Source organism: Dermacentor albipictus, chromosome 8 (genome assembly GCF_038994185.2).
Source record: "Dermacentor albipictus isolate Rhodes 1998 colony chromosome 8, USDA_Dalb.pri_finalv2, whole genome shotgun sequence".
Taxonomy (NCBI): domain Eukaryota; kingdom Metazoa; phylum Arthropoda; class Arachnida; order Ixodida; family Ixodidae; genus Dermacentor; species Dermacentor albipictus.
The window spans coordinates 18,231,975-18,259,951 of record NC_091828.1 but is presented as its reverse complement, the minus strand read 5'-3'; the positions used below and the strand labels follow the sequence as shown (position 1 = coordinate 18,259,951).

Here is a 27,977-nt window from a genome sequence, read left to right as displayed (position 1 = left end):
TAGAAACTATGCCTAAACTTCCTTCACATCAGACAGTATTGAACTTTGAACGTGCTCATGACAACTCCATAACTGAGTTACTCGCATGCTCTTTTGATGAGTTTTTGATTTGCGTGAACTATTCCTTTGTTAACGTGTTAGTGAAACGTTTTTGCTCAATTGTCAATCAATGTATAGCTGATTACATTCCAACCAAGTGTATAAAGCGCAATCCCAAGCAACCTTGGTATACACGCGAAATTATACATCTAATTCGTCGCATCAAGCGCCGGCGCAAACCCTATGCAAACAGTCCAATGAAAGCTTCCGTATTGTCCACACTTAAAAACAACTTAAAATCTGCTGTCAAATGCGAAAAGTTTCTATTTTAATAGCACCTTGTCACACTTCATTACAAACGAACCATCAAAGTTCTGGCGAACCATCAGTCTCCCAAGTCAGAGCTCTCCTTCATTCATTATTGCCAATCAATCATGCTCAGATAATCTTAGCATTACTGAAGCCTTTAATAATTACTTTAAATCAGTGTTCACCTGTGATGATGGACGCACCCCCATGTTTTGCACTGCTCTTTCGTCATCACCTTTTCCTAGTATGGTAATCACTTCACTTGGTGTACATAATCTTATACTCAGGATCAATACTATGAAAAGTACTGGGCCAGAAAATATACCAGATATGTTTTTACAGCGATATTCTGAATGGAGCTCTCGGTACGTATCCCTAATTTTTTTCGAAATCATTAGAATCATCCATTGTTCCAATACTCTGGAAATGTGCTAAGGTTGTTCCCATTCACAAGGCGGTAATAAGGAGGAAATGTCTAACTACAGACCTATTTCTTTAATATCAACATCTTGGAAACTATTGGAACACATTATTCATAAATATATCATTGAGTACTTATCTGAACATAATGTTCTTTCGCATGCTCAACATGGCTTCCGTTCTGGATTCTCGACGGTAACACAACCTCTAGAATTCTCCCATGATGTTCCATCCACACTTAACCTTAGAGGACGGCTTGATGCCATTGTCATTGATTACATGCAGTAAAGCTTTTGACACAGTGTGTCATAAAAAGCTTCCAATTAAACTCAAGGCAGTAATTCATGATTATAAACGACTAGGTTGGATACAGGACTACCTAAGTACAAGAACCCAGTTTGTTGCATTTAACCATGTTCACTCATCTCGTGTCAATGTCACATCCGGTGTACCACAGGGGTCTGTCTTGGGCCCCTTGCTGTTTGTTGTCTATGTAAATGATGTCGTTGAAGTAATTACGGGCACTTCTGTCAAAATAAGACTATATATGCTGATGACTGCGTCCTTTATTCTACTATAAGTAGTAATCATGAGCAGTCGGAGCTGAATGAAGTCGTCACCCGTTTTTGCGAATGGAGCAGAACATGGCAAATGTCACTTAATTTTAAGAAAACCGTATCAATGACTTTTTGGAATAAAAAACGACCATTACAATTTACATATTTTAATGAAGCGCACAAGCTTGCAAGCGTCCACACGTTCAAATACCTTGGTGTTACTTTCTCCTTTGATCTGAAATGGCATGCTCACATTAACTGTATAACCGACAAGGCGTTGAGAAAATTGGGTTTTCTTAAAAAAAAAAAAAAACTTACGAGATGCAACTAAAGAATGTAAATTAACGGCATACAGATCACTAATAAGGCCTCTACTTGAATACGCGTCGGTAATGTGGTCGCCACATCATTCCAAAGACATAGACATGCTTGAGTCTATTCAGAAAAAGGCCATAATGTTTATGTATAATCGTTATGACCGCCATTTCTCACCGACATCACATGCTGGTAAGCTGCTACTAAAGCCTGTGGCCCATAGACGTACTCGTGACCGTGTTGTTCTGCTACATAAAATTGCTAATGGGAAAACTTACGTCAATGCACCTATTGTTTTCATTAACCCTTCTTCTCGGCCAACCAGAAGAAGTCATCGTCTTAACGTTGTTCCTTTGAATGCATGCATTGATTGTTTTAAGTTTTCCTTTTTTGCGCATACATTTGCGATTTGGAATGGCCTTGAGCGGTCCTTGCGCGAGTTATCAAGTGAGGAATTTGCCAACCTATTACCTAATTATGTTCATTAATCAACTAGCTCTTCCTGATATTGTTTTTTATATTGTTTGTTTTGTTTTGCCACTCAAATGTATCCTTCAATTGATTGACATATGTATGCGCTCACTCCTGCAATATCTTGCTATGCGAGATGGCAGTATATGTAAATAAATAAATAAATAAATAAATAAATAAATAAATAACAACAAAGACCCGCCTTTCTGTAACGGAAGTTTCTCAAATGTTATCGATGGTTCTATCTGTTGCCTACGTTGTCGCTGACCCTTGTGTAATCAAATTCTGTGCGCGACGCGAATGGCGGTGCACAGTCTGCAACTTACGTGAGCACCAGTAAGGTTCATAGCCGGCGTGTCTGATCCGCAGATAAGATTTTCGACGATCGCCGACTGTGCTCGCCGCTATTGTGCTTGACTGCTACTCGCTCATCTGGGCACAGGTTTGCCCAACAAGGAGTCACTTTCGTGACTCACAGTTATCGCTTCTGTGTATTTCACCGTCACTGCAACGAGACAATGGGCCCTATAACGTAAAACTATTCCAATATGTTTTTATTCTATTCTCATGACGTAAAATTTTCGTAACCGCCGACGCAAGCATCAGGCGGTCATCCGCAGGGTTGTCTGAACAGACCAATCAAACGTTCTCCTGGTAGTTGACTAATGTTTGCTTGAAAAACGATTAGCACTGCCCACTCTGAGCGGCTTGCCTTATATAATTGGCTGACAAGAGGCGAGGAGCACGCTCAAGTGGAGAGGGATTAGCTGGGGCAGAGCCAGTGCACTGAAAATCGATAACGGGATGAAGAGGGTGGTGCCGGCGACTGCGATATGTCCGCTTTCCTTGACTTTTGCGGTGGCTGGTCGAAAATCGCGGTGGCGTGCAACGGAAGCTTAAGAATGACGCTAAAACGCATCCTCATCAAAGAATAGTTGGCAGAACAATGTCGAAAACGTGCCGAAAATGCTCGAAAACATTACATGGCCACGCAGAAAGTTTTATTATAAGCAAATAAACCCATGCTCTGCGGCAGGTGCGAGGAGCCAGTGCCTGAGCGATCGGCGGCAGCCTGCGGCTATTCAGAAGAAAATTCAGTTTTGTTCAGCATATTAATGCATCTTTAACGCGTACACGTCACCTTGACGCGGTGAGTTTTTGTGATTTTGTTACGTCGCGTGAAGTGGGTGCAGCCCGAAAACGTTTTACTAATAGGCGAGGGCTAATGGCGAAAAGGCGTCGAATCAGAAATACCTATTTTGCTTTAGTTCGATCAAATCATGCATAATCAGCGTGTACACGTCATATCAGATGGGGAGCTATCGCGGTTTTCGTGATGTCGCGTGACAGACAGGTGAAGTAGGGATGGTCCAAAAAGGATTTTGACTGATCCCAGAGGGCTGATTGCAAAAATGGAATAGAAAAGTTTGGAATAGTTCTATGTTATAGCACCCAATATCTCTTTTGGAAGCTTTATCACCGCAACGAATAGTCGTGGACACTATTAATAATAGAATAATTTGTCGCTTAGAGGTGCTACGATTTGTGTCTGTTTAACCAGACTATAACTATAGAGACCAGACATTAGAAATCCACAAGTCCATAGTAAGCAAGCTTTCGTTACTGCAGGGTCATTTCACGCCAAGTGATCCAGCGATTTTACGACTTCTTCAAGTTTACCTGAAAACATTCTCACTAATTTATGGCAGTGTGACACAGCACATAACTGTTTCCTGCTGCAACACAAAATTGCCTTCTCTTCGTGATACTTTAAATATATGACTTATCCTACGCACAGGTGTGAAAACCAATTTTATTTTGACCAACATTAGTATTAGAGTCGTGGTGAAGTTCTAGAAACACCTTTATAAAATCAGCCTTATGGCATGATGTTGTGGTATGAGTTTTGTAGAAAAATTTACTTCTTCATCTGAAAGCAAAGATGATCTTTGCAAGAAGCAAGAAGCACGCCTCACTTCTATTTTGCATTATCAAAGATGATCCTCAACTAAAAAGCCTTCACTTAAAGAACACGATTCCTTGTTTACAGCAACAAGCAGATCTATGCTGTCTCGCACCGCCATAAATACGCGACAACTTTTCCAGCTAAATTTGAAGAAGTCAGGAAAACACTGCTTCATTCATCATGAAATGGCCCTGTAACAACCTTATAATTACAATTTTGCGTGCCTTCTAGAGTCGAAATTACAGAGGTGATTGTAAAGCCTTTGGCATTTCTAATCTCGTTTGTTTTGAGAGACATCTTATTTATGGGTGGAGATAAATCTGCGCGCTTAACTTATAACATCCGCTGATAAATAAATCAATTTAGAGTTGTTTAATGCTTTTTTTTACTATAGGGACACCTTAGCTAAACATCAATTTCATTTGCCAAAATACGGCTGTTACGTATTTGTTTCCTCTGGGAAAATCAAATAAAGAAAAAGAAAGAACTTCAAGAAATATCCTTCTTCGCACAATGAAAACATTTTGCGAGAAATTCCCGTCATTCCCCAAAGTAGAAATGGTATGTTATTGAATCAAAACCAAATCAATATAATTTTGAGAGAAGTCCAGATTGAATTTGTCGCATGATCAGAGCCATTAAACAATGTAAGTGCAAGAAACCTCTGGTTTCTAATGCCACGAAGGTGGCAGTTCTCCAAATTTTGCCTGTGCCGACTGTCATGAATATTCATAAAATCTTTTTTTGCTATAACATTCTTGCTCAGTTTGAGCCTGAGAAGTTTCAGAGAAATTATCCATACAATCTGCACGAACGTTTTGTTTTCAGGGTGCGCAAAATAAATATACGGGGTGTTTCACTTAAGCTGGGCCAAACTAAATATAAGCGAATGTTGCGTATTGGGTAGAACCAAGGTAACGTTGTTTGCTATCGCTTGGAGATACGCAGATCATTTTTGCATTCCGCCTAATTAGACATTGTCTGAATTAATTAATCAACTCCCTAATTATTATATTTAGATGAAAAGTGTTGAATGAGAAAATTGTAGAGCAACATGAGGGACTCTCGATACAGCCTTCTATTTCTCAATACGTGCTACATAAAAGTGTTGTTCCGAGCGTGAAAGAAGCCCGCGAATACACGCAGAACTGCCGCGCGACTTGCCGCTCGAGGCACTTTGCATGTATTCGCAGGCGTCTTTCACGCTGGAAAAGAACTTTTCTGAAGAAGGGGATTAGTCTGCAGACTCCTACGCTTCACAGAAAATAACTAACGGAATCGAGATACTTTATTAAATTTGTTTAATAATTAGAGCGACCAAAAAGTGCTGGACTGAAAGAATTAAACAAATACTGATAAATAATCGATTACCTTTGCATTACCTCGCCACGTGGAATGTGGTACATGAAATACAGGTCACTCGCCGAGCCTTCAAGATAAAAAAAAAAAAACAACCGCTAAGTGCCAGGGAATGCTTCTCCGAGCATCTGCGAGTCCGATGCTTGGTAGGACCGCAGTTACCCAACAATAGTTAACGGTAAATTAAAACCCTTAAAGGCAGTTCCCTTTCTTACAAGTTATCTCATCACGGTCTTTGTCTGTGCACTTGCCGAGGCGATCTCCACGCTTCTCCAACACCTGCGCCTTCCACGGTCGTCAGAGCAGCGCCATGTGAATAGTGAGCGAGCCGTCCGGGGAGTCTATGCATTCCAAGGTGGCGTCGATCGCAAAACCAGCGTGCGGATTTGCACCGCAGAGGTTGATATCCATGTAACTGACCAGGCTGCAACTGACATCGTAAAACTCCACCGCGTTTTCAAATTCCAAAATCTTATGGTTTTGAGCCAATCAAAATGGCCATCGCATCCTTCTGAGACAATCAGAGATGTCAGAATGGCGAATTACACAACATGGCGAAAGTCGACAGTGTCAAGAATACCATTCCATAAATACACCATCACCGCCTAGCGCTTGCATCGCGTGAACATGGGGTGCGCTGTCGTTGCGAATGAAGCTATAACTCGCAGTACTTGCCCTATTATGGCCTGAGAAGAACAAAGAAGATCAGTAGGGCATGGTGATGATCGAAAAATACCATCTCATACAGGAGGTCCTGGAATGAAGTAAAAAGTATAAGCGTGACATTGTGCAAATTCATCATCATCATCATCAGCCTGGTTACGCCCACCGCAGGGCAAAGGCCTCTCCCATACTTCTCCAACGACCCCGGTCATGTACTAATTGTGGCCATGTCGTCCCTGCAAACCTCTTAATCTCATCCGCCCACCTAACTAGCTACACCTGCTACGCTTCCCTTCCCTTGGAATCCAGTCCGTAACCCTTAATGACCATCGGTTATCTTCCCTTCTCATTACATGTCCTGCCCTTGCCCATTTCTTTTTCTTGATTTCAACTAAGATGTCATTAACTCGCGTTTGTTCCCTCACCCAATCTGCTCTTTTTTTATCCCTTAACGTTACACCCATCATTCTTCTTTCCATAGCTCGTTGCGTCGTCATCAATTTAAGCAGAACCCTTTTCGTAAGTCTCCAGGTTTCTGCCCCGTAGGTGAGTACTGTAAGTTATCCGCGCTTCAATAAAATATCACGACCTCTATACTTGCGTCATGTTGTTTGAGGAATGGAACAAAGCCGTGACCTTGGCTTGCAATCTGAAAGTTATTCTGCAACTGCTTTTGCAACAGCAATTACATGTATGCTCGATGTGCGTTGGCAAATGCGCCTTCGTGCTGTCTTGGTATCGGAGACGGTATGTGCGCGACAAATGCTTGGAGGTCTCCAGAGACGCGCAGTGCATTCGGCTGCAAAAGCGACGAAACCAAGTAGGCGCACCGTCTCAGTCTGCTCAATCGGCTGTGCCGAAGCCAGGCCAGCATTCTGGCTTCAGCAGCGGCCATAAGGGGTGTGCGCACGCATTAGCGTCCGTGCTGAGTAGCTGTGTGCACACCACACCCTGACGCATGCACTGGTCTGAGCGGAATAGATAGCAAATGTCAACTAAACCTATTCAATCCTTTCATCTACCTCCTCTCGGTCTCATCTCATGCACTGCCGAAGAATGGTCTCATCTCATGCACTGCTAAAGGAATGGGCCAGTCTAGGTCCTAGCTTTGGTATCCCGTTTCGTCCTTGGTGTCCTGGAGGCGGCGCTGAAGCATGCCAAACAGTGACACGTTGTTTACGCTTACTACGGCTTGTGCAAATTCTCACTTGCTTTCACCGCAAGGACCTGGGTATACTTCACCGTACTACAGTTTGTATTGCGGTGAAGGCATCATAAAACACGTATATGATCCTTGTTAGGCAGCCATGGACTCTAGGCGACGAGGGTTGTCTTACCGGCAATAAGAGTTATTCTGTGAAACTGGCTTCCAAGAGTAGCAAGTAGCACCTCGGCGTGCCGTGCCCTTCTCGTGAGTGCCTCATTAGGTTGAAAACAGATATTTGCATTCTTGAGCATTTGGCGCATACTTGCAGCAGGCGGAAAGAACAAGCTACCGCATAATACTGTCCGGTAACGTGCATATAGAAGGTCACATTTGTTAATGGAGACAACTTTTATATTTGGGTGTAACACGAGGAACCGGTGAGATCCTTATTAATTTTATCATCGCGAACAAAGAAGCTCGTTAAAGTAAAATAGCCCTTCCCTCATATTCATCAACGATTATGTGCAGTGAAAAACAGAATTCCTATCCAGTAAAGGCACACTGTTAGTAACAGTATTATAGTCCTTGCAGGTTGTGTGCTCTACAGCAACATACACTAATGGTAACAATAAAACGCAATATAATTTCTAAATAACAAAGCACAAGTACCGAGCGCCCGGTCGATAGGATACTGGCCGCACCGCGCCATCTCGTATTGGTGTACGAAAACATTCAGCAACTCGCCGAGAGCGCGCGAAGTCAAACTTGAAGCTTACCCTAAAGCCAACTGACGCAATATACTGGGTGCTGCGCAGTGCCAGAGAACAAGAATGTTACCGAGGCAGGCTGAAACACTGTCATGTTACGAATTACGTTAAGAAAGGTGTAGGTATTGGGGTATCGGGTCTGAATTATCACAACCGGCACACGACACCAGACCTCCGCAAATCCTGGCGCCTTTTCGTTTTGCGTTCCGTCATAATAAAATTACAATTTCCGCGGTATTCTAACAAAGACATCGTTGGACATCAAAGACCGTTGTAGATGTGTGTGATGGTTACCAGATGAATTAAACGCAGTTGATAGCGCGCATATGCAGTGCGTTACAGCAAATGCGATCGAATTTCCTTAAAAGTAACGAAGGTGCTGTACTTAAGCTATTTTCTCGGGATTGCCTTTACCACAAAGGGAAGAACTTTAAGTTGACCCGAGGTAGTAATTACATTATTAAAGAAAAACAGCCAGACGATTGACCCTAGTGCAAGACTCGAAGGTCGTCATCCCAGGAGTTCTTAAACGGTTCTACAAACGCCAAAAATTTCCGACGCTATTCCCCGCAATGCAAGGAATTCCGCTCAGTTTTACTACAAATACCGAAGGCCAGCTGCAGGAGAGAGCGACCAGCACGTTCTCGGCAGACGCCCATGAGTGACATGTGTGTTTACCAGTGGCGTAGCCAGAAATTTTGTTCGGGGGGGGGGGGGGGGGGCGGCTTACATTGCAGCTTGGTCTCCCGCTTAAGAGGATGCTTTAGCTCGGTTGCTGGTATCTAAATACAAGCAGAAGGAGAATGCGTTTTTCTCGGCAACCAATGCACAAAATTTGACGAGGTTTGTTGCATTTAAAAGAAAAACTTAAATTCTAGTGACTGTTGGTTGCCAATTTCTCATTTAGTTTGTCTATTCTTTATTAAAAATTCCCCCAAATCGCAAATTTTCAGAAATCTCAACTATCCAGTTTAATACTATGTAACTCAGCAATGAAAAATGATATCACAATTGTGTGAATTGCACCTAATAGTACATCTACAGCGGACTAAATTTCTATGTTACACGTGGATCTCATGAAATTTAGCATTATGGAAATACGGCTTTCGCAGAATCTTTGTACACAACGTAACCAATTCACGTAAGATATGAATTGACACACCAAATTTCTCCGCTTTGACTGTTACAATAGATGCTGTTTACTGAACAGCGACATGTGTGCTTGACGCAGAGCTATTAGTTTGCAGACGTCGTGCTTTTATTTTTTTTAACTTTCGAGTTTTTCAAAATATTTAAAAAATGTTCAGGCCCTAAATCGAAATTCCGCTTGCAACAGACACCAGAATTTACCTTTCTCTCTCAAATGCAACAAATTTCATTAAAAGCGATCCGGGGGTAATCACAGAAAAATGTGTCTGCATTTTACATGTATTTGAATAGGCCGCGCCGGAGTTGGGCGCGAGCTAAATCTTCCTCTCATACAATTTGTCTGGGGATCAAATACATGAATAATACCTGCATTGTCATTGCTAAAGATGCTGCAAAGAAATTCTTCAACGCTACGCACTGTCAAAACAAGTAAAATATGTATTTTTTCATAAAGGAATATATTTGTATGTGCCAAAAATTGTGCCCGAAATAGCCAATATCAATGCTTCCATGTTTTTTCTATATTTATTAAGTAAATAAAACATCACACGAACTTTAGAACTACATCAGTTCGAAACCAGCAAGGCAGTACACGCCGCTGATATGAAAAATGTAAGGGCCATGAAATTAACAAGCTGAGGACAAATATTGTAATGAAACTTTGTCATTCAAGAACATTGTTTAGATTCTTGTACATATGCAACAGCCAGTGAAAAATCTCAATGACGCTGTAATTTGTTCCAGTGTATTACTCAGGAGCAGCTGTCACCAGTCGTGTATCGTGAGTAATTGCACCGAAATTATAGCCGCAACAAAGAGCACGTATAAAGAGCAGGAGTTCTGCAAAGAGTCAAATGAAAGTCAGCCAAAGCGAATATATGACAAACTGGCTACATCATTTAAAAGTAGTCTCCATGATCATTTAGACATTCGTTCCGTTGTCTAACGAGTGGCGTGATTCACGTCTCATTGAATTCCTTGGGTTGCTGCTTCAAAAAGTCTGCAACTGACTCTTTCACGTCATCGTCTGACACGAACCTGGTTCGCTTGAGCTGTTTTTTCAAATGTTTCAAAAAGTGGAAGTCGCAAGGCGACAGGTCTGGGCTGTATGGCGGATGTTGCAGCGTTTCCCACTTGAACATTGCCAGTTTTGTATTAGCCACACCAGCGACGTGGGCGCGGCATTGTCGTGGAACAAGATGACCATATTCGTCAATTTTCCACGTAGTTTGTTCTTGATTGTGACACGCAGCCGATCTGGCGTTTTGCAATAACGAAACAAATTGATAGTCTCTCAAGATTTAGCAAATTCTATCAGTAAGGACCCCTGACGATCGAAAAAAAAAGTCAACAACACCGCGGCGGCAATGACGGCCTTTCCTTTCTTGGGGGTGGTGAATTCGAATGTTTCCACTGCAAGCTTTGCTGTGGTGTTTCAGGTTCGTAGAAGTGGCACCATGGTTCGTCCCCGATCACAATTGAAAACAAGAAGTCGTCACCCTCATTGTGATACCGGATCAGATGAGTCAAGGCAGCGCTGAACTTCTCCGTCTTCTGGTGGTAGTTCAAAATCTTGTGCAACCATTGCGCACACAAAAGCGGATAACCGAGATGTTCATGAATTATGGGGTGAACCGAACCGTGACTTATGTTCACGCGCTCTGCCAGTTCATCGATGCTTATCCTCCGTTCTTGTCTCATCAGCTCATCAACCTTTGCAATTTGTTAGGGGTGATTGCACGATGGCTTTGGCCCTGCCTTGGATCGTCTTTGCAAATTTCACGTCGTTCTTTGAACCATTTGCTCGAACGCTTTACAGCGGCCAATGAAATGCAATGTTCAACGTACACGGCAGCCATACGGCGACTAATTTCTTTTTGGGAAATACCTTCAGCTGTCAAAAAACTCAAGGCACCACGCTGCTCAACTTCTAGAACGTCCATTATGTCGCGCAACCATGTTCAACCAAGTGTATGAGAGCATTAAACAACCTTGATACTCACACCTGCCTGTCACTGTTGTAATAGAAAGATGCCTCTGTGTCACGTGCATGCCTAGCAGATAATGAACCGAACAATTATTGCGCAGGGTGGGTTGGCTCACTTTCATTTTACTCGCCGTCGTACATTATAAATGCGAAGATACAATGGAATATACAAATGCGAAGATACAGCTTGATAAAAGGCAAAAGGTGCCACTGGGAACAAAGTTCAATGCACGTATTCACAAAACCCCGCAAGAAGATATTTAAATATGCGGATAAGTCTCCAATAAATCTACGTATATTAAAGAGTCACTGTATACAACGCGTCAAAAAAGGCAAACAAATATGTTGTGCAATCAGAGATTCACAGAATCCTAGATCCCACCCCCATTCCATCCACTCCCCCGATGTATCACGCGCGACGGAAGGCGGCGCGCTTTCTCCCCGCTTTTCTCTTTTGCGCACGCAGGACTGAGCCACCATCGTCGTCTCCCCCATTCCAGTCCCCCATCCTCCTCCCTACGCTTTCACTCGCACATACAGCATGCGGCGCGTGGTCACGATGTTATCGCCCTTGGACTTTATAGGAAACATGAGGGCGACGGCAGGAACGCGCCCGGAGTGTCCACATAATTGCTATTGCAATACTATATGATAAGACTACCCGGCAACTGAAGCGTCCCGTGGCCAATTACAGTCCGCAAAATAAGTAACAAAATCGAACTTTTACCATACGACAATTCGCTGCGCCACAGCAATGTCTTCTTATTTTTTCCTTCGTGGGGCCGGGCCCCGAAATGAAAAAGCGCAAAGTATGTTAGCCACAATCGAATGCCTGCTTTGTGCACCTAATGTAGCTACCGAAAGAATATCGAAGAAAACGTGAGGCGCTTGGTCCACCGAGAACCATACGCATACTGCTCGGTATCTTACACTGGTGAGACAAGACTTTCCGGAGAGGTTGCGCTCAAGCGAACGCGGTGCAATTCGTCGAGTCCCCACAGTGATGGCGACGAGCGACGATTGTTTCTTTTTCTCTTTTTCTCGTCTGCTAGCCAGAAAGTGCTCAAAACTCTGCCAGGTTAAAATCCACTCGGCCAGAGAAAAGCCAAAGCGCACCGAAGTGCGCCGCGCGATGGTCGTAGCAACAGGAGAAAAACGCATGCCCTCTGGCTGCTTCTGGCAGCCCGCGGGTAGGGTAGCGAGGACAAAAAAAAAAAAAAAGAGGCTCAATTTGTCTTCGGAAATAAAAGTCGATGTAGAAAAAGTAAATAAGAACGTAGTTACCTTGGCTGACTCTAGTGTCTTGACATGGATGCTTTGGCGTAGGTGAAAAAAAAAATGTTGATATTTTTTTATGTGTCATGACGGCACAAATGAACCACCACAACGCTTCATCTGATCGGACCTCGCTGCTGGCTTTGTCAACTTGTCTGATAGTGTGTTGATTTGGCTTCTCTCGTTGTATGGTCCTATGTAAGACTTTGGAAATATCAATGCACCTTTCACATCAAAAGTTTGTGAGAACTTTATACCCATAAATTTTTGAATTGACATCCATGCGCTGCGTAGATTCCGCGGCCTCCGCAAGATGCTGTGGCGAGCCCGCTCGCCATCAAAACGCCCTTTGAAATTTTGTGCTCGGATGGGGCTGCTTGCGTTATTTGACTCCCGGTGCATGGGCACTGCCGCGAAATCCAGCCCGAGTTCGCAAGGTTCGCGCTGAAATGTCTTTTCGAGCGTGAAAAAGACATTCTAGAGAAAATTCAGAATGATTTCCGGCACCGGGGATTCCTTGGGTGGGCGGTGCGTGGACCGCCCAACAAAATTTCGGGGGGGGGGGGGAGGGGCTGAAGCCCCATAAGCCCCCCCCCCCCCACCTGGCTACGCCCCTGGTGTTTAGGTTTACCGTAGGGCGAAGTACTTAAGGAACGTCCTTATAAGACCACGACCTGATGGACTGGGTTAGAGCGAGAAAATAGTAGTAGTAAAACTTTATTAAAAAAGGGAGTGGAGGAAAAGGGTAAAAGAGCGATTGGTGGCTTCCTCAGTCCAGAGCTCCAATGGCCTTGGCCGCCCGCTGGACTTGCTGGAGGAGTGTCGTCTGCACACTCAGGTCCGAGCTCGCGAGCTGTACCTCCCACTGCACCGCTAATGATTGTTGGTTGTTTGTGTTGGGCTGAATATCTAACTCTGGCTGCATCATTTCACACGTCCACGAAATGTGGGAGAGGGTTGGTCTACCACCACACCAAGGGCATCTAGCTCGATATTGTGTAGGGTAGAGCGCGTGAAGTTTTAGGAGGTGCGGATAAATATCGGTCTGGATTTTTCTTAGTTTTGTGGCCTTTTCCCCGTTTAAGGATTTGTGCGGGGAGGCGTATTTTTGGCGTGTCAAATGCTGGTGTTCTAACATATCGCGTGTGTGTTTCGGCATAGACAAGGCCTGTAAGCTGGGCTGCTCCGCTCGGTTGTGAATATCACGAGCTAGGGCATCAGCCCGTTCATTGCCTACGAGGCCTGAGTGTCCTGGGCACCATAATACAGTGCGGTAGTGTTGCAAGTTACGACCTATGAACCTAAGGGTAGTAGAATGTAAACGGTCTGTCATAAATAAACGGCATGCCACTTGAGAGTCAGTTACTATGGTTGAGGAGTGGTCTCTCCTTTCTTGATGTTGCATAGCTAGGGCTATGGCTGCAGTCTCCGCAAATGTTATGCAAGATGTGGTTAAAGATGCAGCCACGAGGGGCTGGTGTTTTTTGTCCACAGCTACTGCTGTATAACATGATTTTGCGTATGCAGCAGCATTTACATATATTACATGTGGTTCGGGTGCCAACTGATGGTGTAGCCATTTGAACCTGGCCAAACGACGACATTGGTGGGTAACGTGATGCATATGCTTGGGAAGCGGTCTCGTGCATATGCGCTTGCGACACACTTTAGTTATATCCTCCGTAGCATCTCCTGTGTCTATAGGGGGCGGGACTTCTATGCGGGCTAAGATAGTTCTGCCTCCAGCGGTAGTGCTAGGGCGGTCTCTCTGCGAGACCAGTACCACAGTTTGGAGCTCCGCAAAAGTGTTATGTAGGCCCATGGCCAAAAGCCTCTCAGTCGGAGTTTGTACACGCAGCCCTAAGGCAGCTTTATACACGCTGCGAATGATAGCTTCTACTTGGTATTCTTTGGACTTGATCAGGTGGTGGTAGGGAAGCCCATACAATATTCGACTAAGGACGATAGCTTAGACTAGCCGTAAGGTGTCTCACTCTTTCATTCCTTTATGGTGATGCGTTGTGCGGCGTATCATCCGAGATATTTCGTTAGTTGTGGTGCGTAAGGTTTTGATTCTGTGCGTAGCCTTGCCATTGCGTTCTACCCAAAAACCTAGAATTCGGGCTTGCGTGACTTCAGCAATGGGGTGGCCGTACACATTGATATTTATTTCTCCATTCGTTTTATAGCGAGGATTGTGAACTCAAATAACGCTTGATTTTTACGGGACGCAGCTAAGCCCCCTGTTCCTAGCGAAACTAGAGACTATGTCGGGCACCTCCTGAAGTGTTTGCTCTTTCTGCGCTAGAGAGTCATATGTAGCCCAAAGGGTTATATCGTCCGCATATAAGGTGTAGCCTAATTGCGGGACTTCCTCTAGGGCACGAACGGGTCTGCGCATAGCTATGTTAAATAGGAGAGTTGACATTATTGCTCCTTGAGGCGAGTGTTCTACTCATAGCCGTTTTGGATTTGTCGGGTTCCAGCGCGTTACGCAGGACTGTCCACGTTTGTGCTGTGCCTAAAGTGTCTTGTAAAGATCTACAGAATTGTGCCCATCCTTCGGTAGCTAGCAGGGATGCATAAGCATTGACTTCCTCTGAGAGGGCCACTATCCTGCGTAACAAGGTACGGTTGAGGCGCTCTTCTTTCCACCATCTGAGCAAGCTATTGCGGCTCTCCCACAACTGGAGGTTGTGGTCTGCTGCTGGTGTTTCCACCATGCGCGCGAACTTTTTTAAATTTTGCTCATGGCCATCTTTTATGTGTTGAGTGCATTCCTCGACATTTCTCGGAATGTGGTCAGGTAAGGTGTGAGAGCGGAAGGCAACCTAGTCCGTTAGGATGGTGTCACCTACTACTCTATGGAGCTTGGGAGATGATATGGATACACTAAGGATATAATGATCGTTTCCCAAGTTCTCGTCTAGGTTGATCCAAGATGTAATGTTGTAAGTGAAGGCGAGATTTAGAAATGTGTCTCTACTTGTACCCCAGATAGCCACAAACATCCAATAGATGTACCAGATTGATCCAAACATCCAGCAAAAGATGGGATGTCCCAGGAAACACCCTTTGCACTTTGCACCCTCATACATCTAAGGGACCTACAATGGCATCAGAGTTTTGGATGCCCAACGCGCGTCCATTTAGTTCGTTCATCAGTCGTACAGCAAACAAAATTTTGGATGTCCATGTAACGTGCATAAAGTTTGTACTTTAGACGTGCATTGTTGCCCCCCCCCCCCCCCCCAAAGCTTTTTTTGGGATTGTTTACGCGCGCTTCTATGATTTTCCACGTGGATGATACTGCGCAGTTGGAGCCTATAGTTTGGTGCGACGATCGCATGGCATCATCAGTGATCACGTAATGGAGGTCCATAGGAATCAAATTTTTTAAAATTAATGAATTTTTTATTTCCGACTTTGGAAAAGTAATTGAAAAAGCGAGGTACAGTATTTTTGGGAATGAACTGATATATATAGTAGAAAAAACAACATGAACATTATATCAAGGCACTATACTTTTGTTGAGCATCACCGTACGTTTTGAAACTGTGGCAAACTTCCCGTGTGGAAGTGATTGCGTGGCCTCCGACACTTGACACTCCATCTCGGAGGCCATGTGCGTCGACAGCATGCTCGAAAGCAAGGAGCCGGAAGCACGCCACGAATTTAGCGCTAAATGAAAAATGATGTTTAAAGACGTCAGAAAAGTTAAATGATTTAAAGAGATTTTACGCAGAATTATTGTCCAATTATCAACTATTCTCACAATCACGTGCCTGTCATACGTCACCATAAGCACAGCCATTGCAATGGCGCAGCAAGCAAGCGTATGCGGGCATGTGTGGGCTTGTGTTCCAATGCTGGCATTGAGCTTTCTCTATGGCTGAGCCGTACTGCTCTATGCTGTGCTCCCTGAATGGCTGCAGAAGATAGCACCAACCTTTCCGTGCTCATAACGAACCACTTTTAGGTTGCGGTGCCGATGCTGTTACACTTCATTCCTTATTCTCGCCATGTCTGCAGTGGTGTCCGGTCGTCAGCAGGCACATGGTTTTCAAGGTATGTCGGTGGTTTGTTTTTGAACTATCTTCTCTTTTATGTTGGTAATGAGTGGTTAGCATGGGCCGGAAGAGCTGATGCACAACGCAAACGCCCAACGGTTTCAGTTGTACGCTTCAACGCATGTCGGTGGTGTTTCTTCTCGGAATAGTATTAAACTGGGCCAATTGGTGCATAGCTGAGAGTAGTTTGAACAGCTGAAGTGCAACTCGAAACAAATGGCGATAAAGCGACGTTCTTGTTCGTCTCCCTTTGTCCCGTGTTTCAGTTGAACTTCTCATACTCGTCCTAGTTTTTCTTGTACTGTACGCACTTTTCGGGCTCCGCAGGTTTTGTGCACAACGGCACGATGGTTTCATTGGTTCTGGCCCACGTTTTCGATAGTGGTGCTCGATGTTGTGAGGTAGTCACCATTCATGCATTGTTTTGGAGGTCTTTTGTAATAAGGGCTGTCTGTAGAGCTACGTGATATTTTGCACGCTTTGTTGCTCCTCTGTACGTTTACAGAGCTCCTGTGAATAGCGTGCAGTATTACGTGCTTGTATCATTTGTAGGAACAAGCCATGTGCTTTCACGTGTTCTTGAACAGTCGGTCTTATCGCACATTATATAAAGCTTTGCTGTGCTCAACTGCTTGCAAGGACAATTTTATCGTCAGTGGTACTGTTTAAGCAGATGCCTTAGATCTGCCTTCATGATAAAGATGCTATAGGTGTGGATTTATAATGTGCGATTTTAACCGAATCACTGAATTTAGAAAAGCTGAATACCGGTCACCTTAGGCGTCTTAAGCTACCTCGTATGTCTTACTCACACATTCAGAAATGTGCCTGAACTTGAAACCCATGCTTAATTTGGTCGAGATAAAGCCCGACGCGAACGCGCCCAAGGAGAGACAGTGAGTGTCTTGGGCACGTTCGCACCTGTCGTTATAGTGACAGTGAAGCATGAGCTTCAAGTAAGGGTGAATATCGAAATGCGGGGTAAGTAATAAGCGATGTGTCTGCATAGTTGTAAAGATTCTGTCCTATTTTTCAGGTTTAGGATGCTCAAGCCAGCCAGCAAGAGAGTGATCTTCCAAGTACGGTTCGCCCTCCAGTCCCGCATAGCATCGTACCGTGTGCTTTTAGGAGTGCTGACAGATGTTCTTTCTCTTTTGGAACTGGTAGCGGTCTAACTTGTAGTCATGGTAACGGCTGCAAGGCTTAATCTCACTGTTTTCAGCGCCCAAAAATAATATTCCCTTTGAACTGGCAACCTTAAGATGAGCACCCACTGCAACATGTTTCCTTGGTAGTACTGCTGCGAGGGCCAATGCAATTAACCACTGCTGCTATGTTGAGCCCAGTGTCTGAACACCAACCAGATAACGCTAGAGAGATGTAGATGTAGCAGCTCGTCTCCAGCATCAGCTGAACCAATGCTTTGGCCTTTGACAGCAAAACTGCCATACAAAATTTTAGCAAGGGAAGGATCTCGCCCTTAGCGGCCAGAATCCTAGGCCAGAGAAAGCTAGATAGAAAAATTCAAATAATTTGGACTCCGGCGCATGAAGCCGTCCCCGGCAACGAGGCGGCCCACGAGCTGGCTCGAGATCTCTACCGCCGAGCCGCTACGGGGCCCCTCGATGACCGAGGGAGCGGAGAGCGCATGCTAAAATATGGGGAGATCACGCAGCATTATAGATTGGCTCGTAGACTGGTATCCCCGCCAGACCCAAAATTAAACAACAGACAAGCAGTCGCGTGGAGACGACTACAAACTTATAATATCCGCACCCGGTTATGGCGAACCACATGTTCCCCGAGGCCAGGAGCGATAAATGTAATCTTTGTGGGGCGAGAGGAACCCTCGACCACATAATATGGGAATGTCCGTACTCTCCCGGGGGAACGCACAAAATAGATAGTAGAGACACCTGGGAGACCCTGCTGCGCAGCTCGGACCCTGAGCTCCAGCTCCGGCTCGTCCAACTGGCCGAAGAGGCTGCTGGGACCCAAGACCTCCCAGCCTGCATCTGAGGCGGCGGCACTCGCCCCCTGACCTCTGCGTCGGGGGGTGGGTAGATCACCTTTTTCCGTTGGACATTAAAGTTTATTCTATCTATCTTGGCCTTTCGTGGCACCTGACTGCATTTTAAGCAGTGCTGTATGTTTTCAAAAATGTGACAAATATAGAAGCTTGTTGCGTGATGTCGGGTGGGGAGTGCTGAGTGTACGGAAAGCAGTGACACAGTTTAAAAGGGAAGGGCTGATTTGATACTGCTGCAAGTGGCTCAGCACTCTCAGCAGCATGGTCTGCATTTGGTTGACTAGTGCATGCCAAGTGTGCTGTGGTACCAGCTAACAACTGCAACTACACTGACATTCCTTATGACCCATGAATCTACACACGAATTGGCTGTAGTCTCAGTCGCATGGAAATACGGTATAGTTATTCTACTCGAATAATTTATAGAGCATACCATTTTTGTACTTATACTGCATGCTTACTTATTCGAAGAAAATGACTTCCTCGTTATAACAGTCCTCATTTCTAAGAGTGAGAATATGTTAAAACTATTTTTTATGCAGCAGCTGCGTTCCGAATTCTTTTCCTTTATGGAGAACCTAATTTGGAACCCTTTTGCTGCAGGGGGTTGCCTGCTTCTCTTACAGAATTTATCATTGTGCTAACGTAGTGGTGGTTTTCAGGTTGTCTTTCCTATAGGATATATTGCTCTTTTGGGCCTTCCGCTATTGCTCTCCTTTATGTTTCACTACGTTGCTTCTATTTTTTCTTTTGGTAACTACAAGGTTAGTCAAATAGTTCTTTGATGTTCCCATATGTGAAGTTTGTTTTTGTTCATGAGAAATAAGCCTGATAATGCGCCATTTGCGTTTTATTTTACTGGAGAGAATGCAACTAACACTGCACTGTGAGAGGTGTTCCTTTGCAAGCGTTGCTTTTAATGTCTCATTTATCCTTTAGTACGTTTATGCTTAGCTCTTATGCATATGTGGTATTCTTGCATTGGTTCGTGCGTTAAGTGCTGATTGTGCCTTTCAGAAACCGAGAGATGGCATCATGTTGTATTTTTACTGTTCACTCTATTTTCATGAGGCAGTTGCAGTCTGCCATTGCATTTCACTGCAAATGTTGTGTACATCATTACGTACTTGTCAAACGGTTGATAGCAGTAAGGAGTTCCACAATAAAAATCCTGGTGGTGAGAACGAAGTTTCTCTTCGCTTAGTAAGAGTGGCGCTTTGAATTATTGTTCCAAACAGTCCAGTACTGTCTGAGAAGCTGCGTACGCCAATAATCACTGGCTGTAGCAGCGTCTCGAGCAGTCTGAGGCAGCCTGGGACAACAAATTCAAGATTACCAGTGCATGCATGCATGATGAATAAAAGAAACAGCCAAAAATAGTACAAGGCACATCCAGCGGATATATATTACATGTTGCAAATACAACCATGTGTGGTACAATGGATATCCTGTGGATGTTGTGGACTTCGATTAGATGTTGCATATATCCAGCCCTGACGTCCCCACAACGTACCACTTACATGTTCTGGATGCATTTGCGATGATTCACAGTACATCCATACAATGTTTTCTGGATAAATCTGGATATCAAATGGGCGTACTGAATGTCCAAGGTGCACCATATTATGCACATTTAATGGATGTATCTGGCTATCTTGGTACTGTTGCCTAAGCGCGTTGGTGCTTTCGGTAAGGTAACTACTTGTAGTAAAATCAAATCAGTTTATTCAAACATCCTGAGATGCTTAGGAGCAAGGACAAAAAGCCATGGAAAGGCTTGACGCCGGTCCGTGCCCCCTACAAGGCATACAGTGGAAAGCGCGACATGTTAAAATACACACAGTGAATTTGCAGCACGCAGATGCTCACGGACAGTTATGGGCACAAAAAATAAATAAAAACAAAATTGTGATATAAATAACTAAAGCAAAAAATATCAGGCTGAGAAACATGAATGCTCTGGCATACACAAATATGCGTGGAACAAAGAAAATACAAAAAAACTTTAAAAATAAAAGAATGAAAGAAAGAAAAAAAGAAGAAAGAAACGCTAGGACAATGCGCATTACACCAAAACTAAGTATGCGTGAGTACAAAATATGCGTGATAAGAAAACACAGGCATGCATACACATGACACAGAAGAGAAAAAGAACAAACCACATTGCTACGTACATTTTTGTTCGGTTTATAGAAATATTCTACGTAAATCTCTGAATGATTTATTTATCACATCTAAGGTATATTCTTCGTACAGTTCGTTCAGGATTGACGGTAAGCCAACTTTCAGCATCTGTTTTCCGTAATTTGTGCGGCACACATTAACTGTCCATTTTGCGGGATTTCATGTACAATACACAGGATGGTGCGTTGTAAGCCCGGCTAATTCAGCGAATGAATTATCGTGCTTAACTATTTCCGACTTGTAATAACGAATCGGTCTATAGGTGCATAAAGAATGTACGCGGATAATGTTAAATCTAGTAAAAAGTTCTTTGTGCGAATAGTAAGAGGCCTTAGCTGTTATGCGGATTACACGTTTCTGTAAACGCGATAGTTTCTCAATATTTTCCACTGTTGTCGTTGCCCAGACCAGAGCGCCGAAATTCACGATCGAGGTAAACAGGGAATTGTAGAGCAGTATACCGACTAAAATGGAAAAAGATGAGCAATAGCGACGCAAATACCCAGTCATGCGCGAAAGCTTCTGCACAAGGTAGGCAACGTGGTCGTCCCATGACATTTTCTCTGTGAAAATGATTCCAATAGTCTTAGCTTTTCCGCCAAGTTGAGGTGGTTGCCTCCCTTAGGCGAGTCCCTATGATAGCTCCACATGGTGCGGGGAGTGCTGGAATCTCCGAAAACCATTAGTTGGATTTTGGTGCCCGCGATAATTTTAGCGAGGGTTAGAAGGGTAGCAAGGTCTTCTTGTTTGTCTTTTGGGGTCTGCACACGTTTAGAAAGACTGTATGGGCTTTGCCCTTTTTCTGGGGCGCAACCACGATTGTTTGGTGATTAGTTTCTGTGCGGCCTTGGAAATAATTGACAGTGGCAGTTATAGTTTTGCATACCAGCGTTGCGACACGAGTGTATTTTATATTGAGCAGCGAATAATAGACCAATAGTTATAGTGGCCGGAGGCCCACTTCTTGTAAGCAGATTATGTCCGGTGGGCTTAGGGAATTTTGTACAATGTATTGGAGGGCTGCTGCTTGCTTGTGGAATGTACGACAATGCCACTACCAAATCTCAAGTTGCTCTGAACAATTTGGCCAAATGGCCATCATCCACGCTCTCTGTGTGAGTGACATATCTGTAGCGTTCGCAGTGCGGCGGTGGGCCGGAGCTCTGGGATTGGACAAGTGGCCTGCACCTGTGCGCTTACGAGCTTCACGTCGCGCGGTCAAATAATTTTCGTTAAACATAGATCCTTGCTGTTGGATTTCTTGTTGAATTTGCTGCATCTGTTGCATTACGCTTTGAAACACGGCATCCATGCCTGATGGGGGTGTTGTGGGTTGTGGTGTGGTAGGATAAAACTGCCTATTCTCGGCTATGATTTTCTGATACTCTGGATGTTCTGTAATAGGAGCAGTCGGAGATACAACTCGAGCCCAGCTCACCTGTTGGATGTTGTGTGGCGCTGGAGGCATCTTAGCTCGGATTTTCGGTTTGTTCGGCTGCTGCTGCGGCTCCGGGGCTCTAGTGTTGGGCACCGCGACTGAACCACCTACGTCCTTGCTTTCGCCAGGGTGCCTGGTCTTTGCGATTTGGTTTTGGTTGTGCAGGAACCTTGGCTTTCTTGGCTGTAGGCCTGAGGCGACGTTTACATTCCTTGGCGCCAGTAGCATGGGCTTACCCACAGGCGGCGCATTTCAGCGTGCAGTCGTTCCCTTCCGTTGGGTTTTGAGTGCCGCACGTGCGGCAGACCCCTACGCTAGGGGTGGGGCACACATCAGAGCGGTGGCCGGTGCGGTAACATACCGGCACACCTGCGTCGTTGCCTTATAGGGCTAACAGGGCGTCTGCCCCCCGCAGTAGTGCACATATATGGGAGTGTAGTCACTGCTGGAGGTAAGTACCGCGGTCTTGGTGTCACCCAGAATCCGAGCCTGAGGAATCTCAACCACTTGAGTACGTATACGCAAGTGGGCCATCAACTCTTCGGTGGGTCTCTTGGGGTCGATTCCGTGAATTACGACCGGTGAGTCTCCGTCCGGAGCTGCCACGTAGCCATTCACCTGGTGCAGTGCTCCGTTAACGTGGAGGTAGGTCAAGCACCTCACCCGGTCAGCGACTTGATGGCGAGGTGTAGAAACAAGCATGTGGGAGCTTAGGGCGCTCTAACGTAAAACTATTCCAAACTTTTCTATTCCAATTCTGCAATCAGCCCTCCGCGAGTGGTCAAAAGCTTTTTTTCAACCACCCCCACTTCATCTGTCTGTCACAAGACGTCACGAAAACCGCGATAGCTCCGCATCTGACTTGACGTGTACACACTGATTATGCATGATTTCACTGAACAAAAGAAAAACAGTTATTTCTGATTCGACGCGTTTTCGCCATTAGCACTCGGCTATTGGTCATAAGTTTTCGGGCTGCAGCTACTTCACCTGCCTGTCACACAACGTCACAAAACAGCAATAATTCACCACGTCAAAGTGACGTGTACGCGTTAAAAATGCATTAATATGCCTTACAAAACTGAACTTTCTTCTGAATAGCCGCAGGCTGCCCCGTTCTGAAAGGAATAAAAAATGGCTGCCGTCGATCGCGCAGTCACTGGCCACTGTGACAGACCATCACGCGCTTTGCTAGTTATGCTCACTGAAAGATCCTACAGGAAGACTTGGTCGCTGGGCTTTACCCCTCCAAGAATATTTGTACTCTGTCACCTACAAATCTGGCGGACTACACAAGGACGCTGACTGCCTGTCTCGCTACCCGGTAGACGAGCCTGACGACGCCGACAGCAGTACCGCCAACGGCATTTTCTCTGTGTCTGCCTTCGCTAACATCGCCGATGAGCAGTACCGAGACCTATCGCTGCTAACATCGCCGATGAGCAGTACCGAGGCCTATCGCTGCGAGTACTCATCGAGCGTCTGCGCTCTACACATACCGACGCATCCGTTCGCCGATATGTCCACCAGGGCGGCATGTTGTACCGAAGGAAGTTACTCCCTGACGGCTCTGATATTCTTCTTGTAATGCCAAAACATCTACGACAGACTGTGCTCTTTGAGATGCATGACGCACCCACTGCAGGACATCTTGGGGTAACCCGCACGTACGACCGCATCCGCCGCCGCTTCTATTGGCCTGGTCTCGCTCGCTCCGTCCGACGCTATGTTGCTGCCTGTGTGTGATCCCTGCCAGCGTCGGAAAACGCCTCAGGTGCTACCTGCCGGTCATCTCCAGCTGATCACCGTCCCTGTGGAACCATTCTTTCGTGTTGGATTAGACCTCCTCGGTCCCTTTCCCACGTCATCCTCTGGGAACAAATGGGCAGCCGTCGCAACTGATTACGCCACCCGATACGCTATCACGCGGGCTCTCCCTACCAGTTGCGCCACTGATGTTGCGGACTTTCTCTTGCGTGACATCATCTTACTTCATGGCGGCCCGCGACAGCTGCTTACTGACCGTGGTCCTAACTTCCTCTCGAAAGTTATCACCGACATTGTGCGTTCCTGCTCCATTCAACACAAGCTGACTACCTCATACCATCCTCAAACCAATGGCCTGACAGAGCGGTTAAACCGTACTCTTACCGATATGCTATCCAAGTACGTTTCCAAGGACCACCACGACTGGGACATTGCCTTTCCTTACGTCACATTTGCGTACAATTCTTCCCGGCACGACACCACCGGATTTTCTCCATTTTATTTATTGTACGGTCGCAAACCGACCTTGCCCCTAGAGACGGCACTTCCTCCTCCTGCGATTTCGAAAAGCGAGTATGCGCGCGATGCCATCGCCCTCGCCGACCATGCACGCCAGCTTGCCCATACTCAACTGACGGCCTCGCAAACCACTTAGCAGCGTCAGTACAACGCCCGCCACCATGACGTACAGTTTTCGCCTGGTGTTCTCGTGCTCCTGGGGTCGCCCTCTCGTCACGTCAGACTTTCAGAGAAGCTCCTTTCGCGATACACAGGGCCCTACCGCGCGTTGCTCCAGGTGACGCCTGTGACGTACGCAATTGCTCCTGTGCGTTCAACCTCGTCCTCTGCTCTGGCATCTAGTGATGTCGTGCACGTCAGTAGGCTCAAAGCCTACTGCACTGCTTCCGAGTCCGGCGTTTAGTCGCTCCGGGACGGCGCTTTTGCCGCCGAGGGTAGTGCTACGGAACAGCATTTGCGATGACAAAGAGGCGAGCAGGGTGAAGACGACGATGACGATCAGAGGCTAGCGCGGGCTGTTGCCTCTTGGCCAAGTGCGGCATATTGCGTTGTAAATATACTTGTATATAGGTTATCGTCGGCGTCTTGCTATGTAACATTCTTTTCGCTTCATGCCACTGTATACACGTGAATATACTGAGGATATAAAGTGTAAATCTGTTACAGCGCCAATTGCTGCGTGGCTATCCTGGACATAACTGTCCTGCGTATTATTTCCTTCAGCGTACGGTTCTTCTTAATGAGTTATTCTTAAGAACCAATATTAGTTCATCTGAATTCCGTTGCTGCGACAAGATTAGCCCCCGAAAGCTAGCAATGACCTGTACTACCACGTGGAGAGGTAGGGTGACAAATAGTAGGATAAAGATCGAACTTCCACTACTTTGTTAAGACACAACAGTCTACAGGCATTAGGTTCAACGAAGGTCGTCCATATAAGCATTTCGTGAAGACATGCGCAACGGATGAAGGAAATCATTTGGTTTTAGTTGTTTAGATCGAGATTTTTTCGGTGTTCATGTATACTGGAGAGGAACACTTGCAGATCAAAAGTTCACGAAGGCCGAATAATTTTGCTTCGAGAGTTATTGGCATCTCTTTAACTGTTGAACGTAAGGAGTTTGGTTAAAACCCTTTGGTTTAAATTGCCAAATTTACAGCCTATTAAAATGAATTTTCAAGAAGCAAAAGCTGCCCAGTCGCAACCAAGACTTCGTATCATAACAGAACACTATCACTTACCGCTTTCGCTGCTTGAACTCTGTTTTCGGTGGCGAGTGGGACGACGCTGTGACGTCACATGCCTGCTTGGTGTCGACAGCACCCGAATACGCTGGTACGACGCGCTGCTGGAAGGCCTGGAGCTTGGTTCTTGCAAGGATCCAAGTGAAGCTGCGAACGGTAAGGTGGTGAGTCATGAGACGCGAATAAATAATCATGCTATCTCACAAATGGTGGTCAAAATGGGTGTGGCGGACACTAAAAAGTGAGGTGAACTAAGGGAATCTTACGTACCAGCTCCTTCTCTCTAATGTGGATTCACGCAATGCTGCAGTACGCTTCTACCGAAGAATCGATTGTCATCGATTGCGACAGTGGCCATAGCCAGAGACGCTCCTTTGACAGTATACATTGATACAGATGTCCTGAGAGCGCACATCCGACACCTGACTCGGATTCCCTCACACCATCTTGCTTGCTTGCCAGCAAAGAGGCCACTTTCAACCTTTGCTAAAACTATTCAAAGACATCAATCGTACTTGCCATCAGGATTTACGCCCGCTGCACGATTGTCAGATCCATTGTGGTGTCTGCACCGGCCGCAAGTTGAACTGACAATTCCAGGAATCAGAAAGAAAGCTGGAGCGCCATTGCAAGCTTTGAAACAAGCAACTTTGGAGCACATTCACAACGTTCACAGATTCCGCCAACATGTATACACGGACGGTTCAGTAAAACTCAACAGCTCTGCTGCTGCAGTCATATTCCCAGCACAATCTGAGGAAATCAAATTAAGAACTTCATGTGTGACCACATCGACGGGTGCAGAACTCGCGGCGCTCCGTGCTGCACTTGATTTCATTAAGCAGAAGCCACCGCAACAATGGACAGTCTTTAGTGACTCCAAGGCAGCCCTTCAGTGCATACGAAGCCCAATGCGCCACGGACCCAATGAACAACTGGCCTCAGAAATTCGGCACATATATCACCAAAGCTATGACAAGGGACACAACATAATCTTTCATTGGCTTCCAGGACATTGTAACATCAGCGGGAATGACCACGCCGACGAAGCCGCCCGTTCTGCACATGAAAGTGGTCAACGAGTCTTCATTCCGCTTTCGCGAACAGACGCTGCGGCTCAGCTGCGATTGATGACCCGTGAGTGTACTTTGCCCCTGTGGGACTCGAATGTTTTCACAATGTGTCGGTTGCGTTCGTTGTCTCCGGACATACGGATGCACCTCCCGCCTGGATTACCCCGACGTGACCAGACTATGCTCTACCGTCTGTGGCTAGGCGTTGCCTTTACAAACGCCTATGCTTTCCTCATAGGAATGGCCAACAGCCCCACGTGCGACACATGTAACATCGACGAGACGCTCGCACACATTATCTGTGTCTGCCCGCGATACAGTGCTGAGAGACAAGTGATGTGCAGAGTGCTGGACCAGTTGGACAATCGTCCAATTTCAGAACTAAAAGCTTTAGGCCAATGCTCCGAAAGAACATCCGCGTTGAAGGCCCTACTCGCGCTAGTAAGGTTCTTGCGGTCCACGGGGCTTCACGACAGACTCTAAGAATGCCGCCCCCTACCGCTCTGTAGTGTACGCGCTTTGTTCGTGCTTGTCTCCCTTTCTTTCTATCTCCCCCTTCTACTCTGTTTCTCTTTTTATCCCTCTTAACCCTTCCCCCTGCGCAGGGTAGCCAACCGGAACTACCTCTGGTTAACCTCCCTGCCTTTCTCTACATTATTTTCTCTCTCTCTCTCTACCGAAGAACATTAATAAAAATGCCGTAATAAAGAAAGGCTGTAGTGAGCTACCACGACGTTCGAAGTAGCATGTTTAAAAGTATTTGGTGTCATTTAACGCGTGTACAAATAATCAGCCATATAACAGCCTCCCATAGAGGTTAGAACTCGTAAAGTGCTTTAAAAGAATAGAAATGTAACAGTGAAACCAGAAAACCTTAGAGATACGGGCGAGGTTACGTTGAGAGCTAACACGGACCCAAAACGAAGCATAAAGAAGGAGTTCCGCAAGGACTGCACATGGTGCTTCGAGCCTAAGTGATAAGTGCTTATCAGTAAGGCATAACGAAATCCCGGTCTCCATTCCAAATTCAATTTTTTTTGTGAGAAGTCGCTATGTCTTCACGATGATGATCACTTGCTCGCAATTTTATGGTGGCGGTGACGATGCTAATTTAGCCTCTCTAGCCTTGTGCCCCCCTTTCAGGTATGCAGTGTTCGCCACACATCCGAAAGCCCATTGTTTCGAGGAAATACAGACAGAATTAAGTCGTAATATTTATATTCAGATG

At 45.5% G+C, this 27,977-nt stretch overlaps 1 protein-coding gene across 3 annotated transcripts in view; it reads right to left on the bottom strand.

The window, feature by feature from the left end:
• The window catches only part of dachs (unconventional myosin-IXb-like dachs), a 505,117-nt gene that overhangs the window by 236,985 nt on the left and 240,155 nt on the right, over nucleotides 1-27,977 (bottom strand). For all 3 annotated transcript variants that reach the window (XM_070523093.1, XM_070523095.1, XM_070523094.1), the window contains exon 2: nucleotides 25,674-25,823. In XM_070523093.1, the coding sequence (XP_070379194.1) occupies nucleotides 25,674-25,823 (150 nt within the window). The remainder of the gene's footprint in view (nucleotides 1-25,673; nucleotides 25,824-27,977) is intronic.